The following is an 11,882-nucleotide window of genomic DNA, read 5'->3' as shown; positions in this document are numbered from 1 at the left end:
TGCTTCTTGCTGTTTGTCTCTTGCCTTTTTGATCAAGAAGGCAAGAGACAAACAGCAAGAAGCAGGAAACAAAAAGCACATTGTAGTATTAGCCTAATGATACTCGCGAGCAGAGAAAACATTTGGGACGCACTGCAATGATACGTAACACAAGTCAATACAAATATAATTTTATCTGATTTTATCTTTCTTGATATTCCATTAAGTAACAAAGGTAAAGACAATAATGAGTAACAAAGATTTGATAACATAAATCGACATTTGTGTCATCAAATAGAAAATTCAGTGTCGCAGACGTTGCTGTACGTACACTTCTTAAACTAGTGCAACCAGTGCAGGAACAGAAAAAAATTTGATCTTATATGATCCGTTCGCTTGTTCGAATTGTCAGGTCGCTGCACAGTTCTTCAGGAAAACTGAGAATGGATCCGCTCGAAAACGCTAAGAAAAGTGCGGCTTACAAGGCTGTTGACGAATACGTCCATGTAAGTTGATTTACTTTAGTAACTGTGCGATCGATCGTACAGCTTTTCTCTTGAAGGTTATAATACATTCCGGCGTATTGTCTTTCAGAATAATAGTGCCATCGGGATTGGCAGCGGATCCACTATAATTTACGCTGTTCAGAGACTTGGTATAGTTATATTTAATACTTTACATTTTATAATTGAAAATAATTTCATTGTTTCAATGAAATTATTTTCAATATGTGATTATTATTATATTATTATATAATTATTTTCAATGAAACAAAGTTTCATACTTCAAGTAATACAATTAATCAATCAGTTATTCTAGTACTGACTTAATATTTTCATTTTTTTAAATAAGATCACAAATCATTTCTATTACATTGCTCTTATTGAATTTTTTTATAAATGTGTGTCTATTAAAAGAACATGTATATACAAAAAACTTGAGACACTTTGCAATACATAAATTTAATTGTACAGGACAATGCAATATTGCTAATGGGAAATTGTTTCCTTGATCTTTAACATTTTTAATGTTTTAAAAGATGTTTTATACAGTATATTTTATGTATTATTTTTTGAATTATTTTAATAAGACATATATATAGCCAAATTTTAAGATTTAATCTTCTTGCTATTTACAAGAATGCTGTCTCTTGTAAGTATTTTATTTTTAGCTGAACGTGTTGTAGAAGAAGAACTCAATGTAATTTGTGTTCCTACATCGTTTCAATCTCGTCAACTTATATTAGATAATCATCTTACCTTAGGCGACCTAGAAACTCATCCACATGTAATTTTTAAATATTCTTTCTCTATGTTATATATTTTTTATTATATATTTTTATTAACTACTTAATATGGGTGTAGCTGTATTCTGCAATTGATGGAGCAGATGAAGTTGATAAAGACCTGAATCTCATTAAAGGTGGTGGAGGATGTTTGTTACAAGAAAAAGTTGTTGCTTCCTGTACCAATCGATTTGTTGTCGTAGCAGATTATACGTAAGTATTATTGCATCTAATATTGATCTTGTTATAATCAATTTGGTATGTTATTATATATTAACAAAACTTATGATACAAAGATTATACAATTTATTCTTACGTTTCTGCTTATATTTCAGAAAAAAATCAGTAAAGCTTGGCGAGAAGTATAAAAAGGGAATTCCTATTGAAGTAGTTCCTATGGCGTATGTGCCAGTTAAACGTAAAATCGAAGATACTTATGGTGGAACTGTGAAAATTAGAATGGCCATCGCTAAAGCTGTAAATATATTTTCATTATCTAAATTCTCTAGATTACTATCACACATCAAAAATAATATAAGTAACATACAGATAATTTATGTGCAGGGCCCGGTAATAACAGATAATGGTAATTTTATTCTGGATTGGCATTTTCCTGATATTGATACAAATTCTTGGAAAAGGATTAACATGGAACTATCCTCTATACCTGGAGTTGTAGAAACTGGTCTATTTACAGATATGGCTGAGACAGTCTTTTTTGGTATGCCAGATGGCACTGTACAGGAAAAAAGCATATACGACTGAATGAAACTTATTTGGTTGAAATGTTGAATGCATGTTAATGCGCGATTTTATTACTTTATTCTCATTGAGCAATTTCAGTAACGTTCTGATAAATCACAATTCTTGATAACCTTTTATTGCCTTTTACTTTGTCCTATATGCGTCATTCTAATTGGGTTATCATTACTTTTTTTATACATTTTATACATTTTTGTTTATGTTTCTGTCTGTTATGTGTACAATTTGTACATATTAGATTTTGTTTTTTTTATTATCAATATGTGTGTGTGTGTTGTTTTGTAAACTTATCATTATGTTCAGTTAAAGTGTATAGTTCATATTTTAGGAATAAATCGCTTCTAAAAATATATTTTGTAAATAAATAGTAAGAAAATGTTTACATGTGATATGTACAATACAATACATAACGCTTATCTTGAAATATGCACAAAGTTATACAGATATAAGTTTGAAATATATATATTTTTATACAATATTTGCATTTAATTTCACACATATATTTGTTATAAATAAAGAAGAGAATAACTAAGTTGTATAAATAATAACCACACACAAACAAATTTATTTAAATGTTATATTATTTTAAATAATATTATTTATGTATATACTATTTTTTAAATACTAATATTGAAAAAAGAATCAAAAGTACATCAACTATGTTTAATTTAAATTTATACAATAAAAAAAATTATAAATTTAGAAAAAATTTTAATGTAATTTTGTATTTGTTTAATTATTGTTAATATATTAATTTGTATGATTAAAAGATTTCATTTCGTATTGCAAAAAAATATTCGCCCGAACAGGGACTCGAACCCTGGACCCTCAGATTAAAAGTCTGATGCTCTACCGACTGAGCTATCCGGGCGATTGAGAGAGGTATGGGTAAATATTGTACTGTATCGCACCCAATTGAAATTTTGTGTGTGTATGTGTGTATGTGTTATGGAAAATTTTATTAATTCGGACATTATGCATAAAATGGCCGACCAATTACATCGAATTTTTTATAACATGTATGATATATATATTGTACATTTTGGAATGTAATAATTAATATTGGATAAATATACATATAATGACATTTATTAATAAAACACATTAAAAATTTAATAATTTATAATAAATATACATATATAATGGATAATATGAGTTCTGTTTGTGTCTCAAAATTGAAAAAAATTAATAATTCTATAAAAGATTAATTATTTATTTTTAAAATCAGCAATATACTACTAAAATTCTAGAATTTTTATTCATATTATCATTTTTTAGTATGACAGCTAAGAAAGCGAGTATCCTAAATTTTTTAATGTTAATGTATAATACGTATTAAATATTTTACATGTTAATGTATAATACGTATTAAAGTATTATGTTTTATTCTTATTTAAAGAAAATTATAAATAGATAAAGACTTATTTAACCAACTGTCTATTATCAACAACAAACACTTTTGAAAATCAAGTATGAAATTTTCATATATAAATTCTGGACTGCTATAAACGTACCTATAATATTTTCTTTTATGAGAGAAACGGTTATATACGTACGTTGCTTTTCATATGTATAGACATCTATGTGAAAGAGACAACTATATGTATAGTTATTTTGCATAAGACGCATCTCTTATTCATAAGTATCTTATTCATAACTATCATTCAGTCGCTATAAGCACTGATTTACTATCTCACGACGTTAATTTAATAGCGTTTATATCTGTCGTAAAATTAAAAGACGTCTTCATTTAAATACACTGGTGATTTTATCACATCGTTTATCATTCGGGGCGTTTAATCACAATAATTATATACTCATCTTTCGATGGCAGAAGTGTTTTTTGATAATCTAGAATTAAAAAATATATTTATTAATATATCTTTTTATTATCTCTTAATTATTCGGTTACATTTATAAAAATTCGAAAGAGGCAACTCTCAAGATAGTTGTTTTATACAATAGTAAAAAAGAGGCTTTTTTTAAATATATCTACAATCAATATATTAAGTAGAGATATAATAAATTTTACTTGGGGGGAGGGGGGAGGCGCAAACAAATGCAAAAAATTCGATTGTTTACTTCTTTTACTTTTTACGTATAAATTGCGAATAAATTTTAATAATATCTCTTTTTAAACATATATATTATATTGCTCGATTTGGACCAATATTCTTTTTATCTTGCTTTGTGCAAATTTACAAACGATGTAATCTTAATATAATTATTTATAATATGTATACAATAATATGTATACAATAAAACGTTATATAATTACTAATTAATTTTTTAGTTATTAAAATCGTAATTGCCAACATTTTTTAATCCAATAAGTGGCAAAACATTCCTAAAAAATTGCCTTATTAGAAATCATTATAGAATCAGAAAATAAATTTTTTTGTTATTTTATCAGCTCCTGTAAAAGATTTCAGCACCTTTGTTTGAAATGTTGTAGGTTTTTTATGTTACAAAAATACATAAATAATTGTATTTTTTTCAAATGCATTAATTTTTTTGATAATTTTATTGAAAATTTTGTTGGCGGTGAATGTATTAAACAAAAGGAAAAGAGAGAAGAAAAATGTGACCAACCACTAGCCAACCAGGCTGAATGACTTAATCGTAACGCAGCGGGTTCTGATGTGAGAATGGTGTAAGTACTTAACTCCGACTGTGTTTCTTTCTATGATTTTTACACAGAGACTCTTAACGGCCAACCCGCTATACTTCGTTTTCTGGCATCGATTTAATCGACATTAATCCTTACCAAAATAGCTTCGATACCTTTCGACTTCTCTTTGCATAGTTCAAACTCTCGTTTGTTGTGTGTAAGTGCGCGATAAATAATGTCCACGTGGAGCGCTAGAAGCAGGTATAATTTACGTTATCTTATATCTTTCACGCATACCATTAAAAAACGAAGCATTTGTTTTTATTGTTTGTCATACTATTGCATATCAAATGTATCTTTTATCTTTGCACTTACGACTGTTTGCGAAATGTTTTGTTTGCACAATTTCGTATGGTAATTGTTCAAATTTATCTGAATAAAACACATTTAATTATAAGATTAAAAATTAACGCTATAATTGTATCTAAATTTATGCTTAGAAAACTCAATATGTTATCTGCGTTACAATATATTGTCAGAATAGGCACGATATTGATTTGATTAAAATTTTATACTTGTATTAATACAAATTTTGTGCAAAGCATAGAAATTAAATGATGATTAAATGTTGACTAAATCGAAGGTAGAAAATAATTTTAGGTAGAACAATTTCTCGACAATATAGAACTTTGTGTGGAGCAATGCGACTTTGAAATAATAATCGAAATTAGAGAATATTTTTTTAAATAGATATTTCCTTCCCACGTATTGATCTCGACGATTTATAGGTATACATGTGAATTTTTATTTCGTGCGTACATGATGCTTTCGAAGTGTAATAAAAATTGTTACGAACTACACTACAATTTTTACGTAAAAACATATCAATTAAATCGTCATAGTATTGCAACAGATTTGAAAATATCGCATATTGAATCAGTTTTAAATCTGTAACCAGTTAGCACAATATTGTAACGAAGTGTGAGAACGAAAATTCTCTCACGAGCGGAACGCAATAAACTAGGGATGCGTTGTTACGTCAATATGCCATTCAGATCTCACCGTTAAATCCTGTGACCTATGACAACTTATGATCCGTGGATCTTAAGGGGTAACATGAGTTATTAAACCTGCATAAGATGCATATTCCGCCAACAGTCACGGAATCGTAGTACGACTATAATCTATTAGTGGACAGTTATGTTAAAGTTGGAGCGTTTATACAAACGCATTTCTTGACGAAGAAACAACTTAATATCCTCCAGAAATAAATTTCATTGCTTGTTATAATTTTGTTTACACATGTGAGAAAGTATATTTAAAAAATATTTTAGACAAGAACATGATGACTAACAATTAAATGACTTAAGATTTAATTTAATTTATGAATTTGCCGTTTAAATCTTCTTACGGAAAATCTAAATCCTGTCACTCTCCCTTTCACGTGTAAAAATGTGTAAGCAACGAAACACGCAATGCAATCATAAAAAATATGTATGAAAGAGAGAGAGAGAGAGAGAGAGAGAGAGAGAGAGAGAGAGAGAGCGAGTTATATTATGATAATTTTAAAATTATTTTTGATACAATGTATTAATAAAAAGAAAAAAAAATAGTTTGCCATATTAAATGTCCAGAAAAATATAATTTAATAATATAATTTAATAATAGTCCAAAACCGAGCGTATAGTATATGATGTATTATAATACAGCAAAAAGTTATAATATTACGTATTGTAAGCAGAATAAATTTTGACTTAACACACAGTCATTATAAGCTGCTATGTATGCACCGTAGTCAAATGTTAGAAAGTCAGAGATTAATCAATTATGATCTATAACATAATAATCATGGACACCAATTTTACGGTGGTAAATATAATATCTAAAATCTTTAGTCCTCTTCTCTGTCCATAATTTTTTATGTTGAACTTCTTATTAATTGCACGAGTAAATGATTATTAAAAAATTCCCATGAACGCAAACGCTATAAATAAAATAAACACTCTAATGAACAAATTGATATAAGAAAAAGAATCGAAAAACTAACAATCAATATCCAACGATCAACGTAATAAAATTCAAACTTTACAAGTACATCGCTATTGTCAAACTGAAAGTCTCAAATAGAAACGAGAAGACACGTACAGGACAAAACAGTGTAAAATAGACATTATAGATCACACAAATATCAATAAAAATCATTGTTAGAGATTCTCTTGATTAAATTTAAATAAGAATTATCTAACATAGCGACAATGTCATTATTTAAATTAATGTCATTAGTTTAAGATTTAATGTGAATCATTTCTGAAATTAGTTATTTTTACAATAATTATAGTTCTCTGATAACAGCGGCTAATGAAGATCGTGAGTAAAGTCGGAACCTGTTTTGTTTACGATATGTAAAATTATTATAATCTTTTACTGCAATATAATATTTCCTTATGTACACTTGATATTTTGGCCTACTATTATTAAATTATATTTTTCTGGTTATTAATAAATTACGTATTTATTTATCTCTTATCTTTTTATTAAAAGTGAAACCAAATAAAAATCTTCGCGTGTCCACGCAGAGTATGTCATGTTTGCAAAATTTAACGATGAGAAAAAAGAATTGTCTCAGAAAGGTTAAACCGGATGTGTAATACGAAATCGTAAGTCCAGGGGACATGTGAGGAAAGGTTTTTTGAAGTGTAAAATATGATCGTCTCTCGTCCGCGCCCTTGCGGTCATGCGTTCTCCATGCGCTTGCATCCACCCCGTGATACTTATCACAGAGGGGATTGGCGGGGATTGTATTTGAAGAGCGACCGCGCGATTTCACCCCTCAAACGAGAGGGAGAAGCCACGGTTTCAACCGCGCGCGACTATCCTTTGGCACACGAATCGCGTATCCCGTATCGACAGTTGATCGAGAACGTAACATTGTCTTGAAGAGGTGCATCTTGAAGAAATCGGAATCCTACAAACTGCTCGAAAAGATCACGATATGAAGGTTGGTCGTGTACTTAATTTTTACGTAACAATTTTATGAAATAGATAGAAATTAGGTTGATTTCAAACTTAAACGTATACACGTGACAACAAAGACAGTGGTCGAAATTGATTTTATCTAATATGCAGTTCTACTTCTGAAATTGTAACGCTATACTTTTGATACATATGTTTTCTTAAAAATACACGGAGAGAATTTTCTTTTAAAATTTACCCTGAAAATATGATAGTTGTGGTACAATACATAATATTTAAAAAATTTTTACTATGCACTTCAATAAAATTGATCGAACTTATTTTATACTTTATTGTAGTTTTATTAATGAATGAGAAAGATTTACATTAAAATTCTTCGAAATACAGTGTTATTCCACGATTATCATATTTTCAGGGTAAATTCTAAGAAAAAATTCTCTCCGTGTACTTTAAGATAAACACCGTAAATTTAACACATACTTATGTTGATTTATAAAAGCATTGTGAAGTATTTTTTTATGTGCACATAGTAGAATCTTCTTCTTTTGTCATAAAATAAGTAATTAAAAAAATTGTTTTATTAAAAACCGTTTTATTGAATGCTGTGTGTATGATTTAAATCATGCATTTATGAAGTATAACTTATTGGAATTTATTGGGTATTGGAACCCTTTTAAATTTGCATATTGTAATTCTTTTGTGATAGCATATGTGTATGTTAAAATTTAAAATACTTATAACATTAAGAGTATTGATAATAAGCATAATATTACTGATAATATAGTATAATAATATATGAATGAAATGCTTCATATACTAATGTATAATATATTAATAATATATAAATGAAATGCTTATAAATTTATTTTAATTACTAAATTTAAAAACTATAATAAATAAATGTAAAATAAATAAATAATGTAAGTAAATTTAAATGTTAATAATGAGCTGATCAAACATTATAAATCTAGCAGATAATTATTAATACTGGTAATAATGTCATAACATAAAAGTTAGAAATGTGAATTAAATATTTAATATGTTTTATAAATTATTATATATTATAATATTATTCTAAGATATGTATCAAACTTTATTTTTTATATAATTTGAAAAATTATATTTTAAAATTTAATTTTAGATTCATCTAGTAATACGTTTAATATTAAAATGTGAAAAATAACACAACGGTACATAAACTTTGTCTAATAAACTTACAAAAATCACTCTTAATTTAAAAAATATGCAAATATTGGAATTAAATGCATATTACGAAAATATTGTATGATAATAAAAAATGTTTGACGTATGGATACCCGTGCTCTCATAATTGTCAGTAAAATAACAAATGCTAACGCGATCGTTTTTACAAGAACAGCTGCATATTAAATACCAGAAACGATGACGTAAGTCTTATTTTTGATTTTTATTTTATGCCAACCAATTTTAATTTTCTGCTATGCATATTACATTTAAAAAAATGTTAATACATGCGAAATCGTTATCGATTATCTCCGTTGAGTTAATTAAACCGAATTGAATGCATTTTGTATGGCGTTTCAAGTAACAACTTAGCTAATAGTTAATTAACCATTATTATAACATTAATCTTTGATGTTAAGCAGCTTAGGGATAGAATTTATGAATTCTGATGCTTATGTAACGCGGACATTTGTCGTCAATCGTTCATTCAGGGTGTACATCGTGTATGTGTATGTGTGTGTGTATATATGTGAGGGTGTGTGTGTGTGTTTGTGTGTGAATTGTTATTTTTAGTACATACATTCACAGTGTTTTTACGAAAAATATCGAAACAGCTTTACGCGTTAATACCTTTTGTTTCGTCTGTAATTAATACCTTGTTACGTTACGCAGATTACCAAATATCTTTGCTGTACTCTGGTTTGCATGTGCTTATTGAAGATGGCAAATACTGAAATTTCGAGAGACAAGGTAAAAATCTATATTTCAATAAATAGTTTTATTTGCATCAGAGCGAGCATCAGAGAGTTAAATGTGTGTTAAATTAACTGTAGAACTATCAGTAGAATTGTCTGTTAAATTATCTGCAGATTTATAAACTGTTGCAATATTTATTTGTTAAAGACTGCTTGTTCCTTTAATTAATTATTGAATGACAGAAAAATTTATAATGTATGATATGTTTATATAAAGATTAACAGTAAAAGAATTATCGTTTGCGCAAATTAAATATCAAACTTTAATATCAAACAATTAAATATCAATCTTCCACACAATTTGAAAAGATAAAAATAATTCTAATGGGGGAAATGGGCGGGTAGAATTCACTTTTACAGTTCGAACGGCAGCTTCTAAATGCCCTAAACGCTGAAAAAACAATCAAGTCAAAGAGACCATTTTGCAATGCTTTCACGGGTAAGAAATAATTTTTACTTCTATTATAACAATCAACAATACTCTCTACAAATGATTTTAAATATTTTTTTAAAACTAAAATAAATTATTTTTGTTCATAAAAATGTTTAGATGTGTGAAATAGATCACAAGATAGCATATATTTTTAAATTTTGATATTTTACACTGAGAAAAGAATACAGTTAATTTTAATAAATATTTAGTTCAATACTGCCAACTAAACATTTACTTATACAGTAAATAAATATTTGTTTAATAAAAAAAAATTATTGTTAAATAAAATTAATGACTCTTGTATCAAATAAATATATCTATATTTAATCAATATTTATTAGCAGTATTCAACTAAATATTTATTAAAATTGATTATATTTTTTCTTAGTGTAGTAATCAATAAATTATTTTTGATACCTCGCAGGATGTGGCAGATTTGTTTCGGAAGAAAGGAGAATGAAGAAGAAAGGACCTTCCACTCTGCGAGATTTATCGGACTTCGAAGTGACGAACAACAACGTTCAGCTTCCGGTTTCTCTGTACAGGGCATTGCTAGATGCCGCTAAACAAAATGTTTGGAAAGTGATGGATCGTGAGGCATATGATTATCGATTACAACAAATCCCGCGGATTTACCTTTCGGGTCAAATGCCTGTACGCAACACGATGGAAAGCTAATTTTAACGGATACAACTTGATGCATAGGCGCCGCCAGAATTTGTAACAGATGAAATTATACTTTATTTTCTTGTTTTCAAATGCGTATTATAAAATTTATTTATAATACTAATTAAATATTTAATAAGAAATTATGTTAATAAATTTACCTATATTGTTTTAACCGAAGTTCTTCCGCGACAGGACGCAATCGTATTTCTTTGCAGCTATTTTACGGGGCTCTTAATACAAATTTTATTTATTACTTCATCTCATAATTAAAAAGAAGTTATAAATTTAATTAAGAAAATTGTACAATGACATTTTATTTTATGCACAACTTTAGAAAATTTTACCGCTACGAATGTATTATTCATCACGAAAGACGCATATAAAAAAATGTAATCAGTATAATATTGGTGTTAGCTAGAACTAAATTAGAAAGTTTTATTTGCAGGAGAATTTTGACTTTAGTTATGCATTTATTTAAATGTACCTGATCCTCCCAATAATGTCTCAATTAATTTGCTAACTTAAAATAATATTAAGTATGCATATTTTTTTAAGCGACTGTTAAATCGGATCTGAATTGTATTCAATAAATTCTATAAAATCTGTTATCTAATTAATTAATGTGTAAAAAAAGACTTTATTGACTTTGCTTTTTTTTGTTTTTTGTAATAAATCATGATACAACACACACACGCGCGCGCACACACACACACACAAAATTTGTTTAATAGTAGCAAAAATATTGACAATATTTTTAAGAGCACAGCAAATACAGATTTCTGATAATAATTGTACATTTACCTTAAATAGTCTAGAGATAAACAATAAGTTTTATTAGCACACTTCCATTCCACATGTATCTCGTGTTTCTTGAATATCGTTGAGACGATGTTGATAATGATTTTGATAGAATTATACGTCTGGGAATACTCAGTCCGACGCACTCTGGATTATCCGCCACTCCTGCTGGTCTACCCCAGAAATCTTGTGTACAAAGCGTGGCCGGATCCCAAATTCGAGATCGTCGATCCTCACGCAGGCCTCTTAAAGAATGATCTAATACCTACCAAATCACATATGCTGATAATAATTATAATTTATATATAAATAAATATATTTCGCATTTAACAATATAATAACAGGAAAGATATTTAATCTATTAGGTATTGAACTTAATTCCTGCCGTTTTTCATCTCCAAAATTGATTTGTTT

At 27.9% G+C, this 11,882-nt stretch overlaps 3 protein-coding genes and 1 non-coding gene across 5 annotated transcripts in view; 2 read left to right on the top strand and 2 right to left on the bottom strand.

The window, feature by feature from the left end:
• Positions 1–110: 110 nt before the first annotated feature.
• On the top strand, positions 111–2,165 carry Rpi (Ribose-5-phosphate isomerase). 2 transcript variants are annotated; one of them, XM_018512285.1, is made up of 7 exons: positions 111–153; positions 278–485; positions 574–634; positions 1,151–1,266; positions 1,344–1,477; positions 1,600–1,741; positions 1,829–2,165. In XM_018512285.1, the coding sequence occupies exons 2-7, from the start codon at positions 363–365 to the stop codon at positions 2,027–2,029; spliced, it is 777 nt and encodes a 258-aa protein (XP_018367787.1). In that variant the 5' UTR covers positions 111–153; positions 278–362; the 3' UTR covers positions 2,030–2,165. The 2 variants fall into 2 exon arrangements, with proteins under 2 accessions (XP_018367787.1, XP_018367786.1); XM_018512284.1 differs by lacking the exon at positions 111–153 and having other exon boundaries at positions 242–485.
• A 659-nt stretch (positions 2,166–2,824) lies between these two features.
• TRNAK-UUU (transfer RNA lysine (anticodon UUU)) lies at positions 2,825–2,897 on the bottom strand. The gene has a single exon. It is a non-coding gene; the product is annotated as a tRNA-Lys (tRNA).
• A 4,630-nt stretch (positions 2,898–7,527) lies between these two features.
• Positions 7,528–10,758, top strand: LOC108764196 (uncharacterized). The gene is made up of 4 exons (XM_018512291.1): positions 7,528–7,635; positions 9,486–9,563; positions 9,914–10,007; positions 10,426–10,758. The coding sequence occupies exons 1-4, from the start codon at positions 7,630–7,632 to the stop codon at positions 10,677–10,679; spliced, it is 432 nt and encodes a 143-aa protein (XP_018367793.1). The 5' UTR covers positions 7,528–7,629; the 3' UTR covers positions 10,680–10,758.
• A 703-nt stretch (positions 10,759–11,461) lies between these two features.
• Positions 11,462–11,882, bottom strand: part of LOC108764192 (TNF receptor-associated factor 6) — a 6,315-nt gene continuing 5,894 nt past the window's right edge. Inside the window, exon 5 of the mRNA XM_018512289.1 lies at positions 11,462–11,733. Coding sequence (XP_018367791.1) covers positions 11,482–11,733 — 252 coding nt within the window. The 3' untranslated portion in view covers positions 11,462–11,481. The remainder of the gene's footprint in view (positions 11,734–11,882) is intronic.

This window comes from Trachymyrmex cornetzi, unplaced genomic scaffold (assembly GCF_001594075.2).
Source record: "Trachymyrmex cornetzi isolate Tcor2-1 unplaced genomic scaffold, Tcor1.1 scaffold4, whole genome shotgun sequence".
NCBI lineage: Eukaryota > Metazoa > Arthropoda > Insecta > Hymenoptera > Formicidae > Trachymyrmex > Trachymyrmex cornetzi.
Note: the sequence above shows the minus strand (reverse complement) of the source record. Positions and strands in the feature narration are given on the sequence as shown.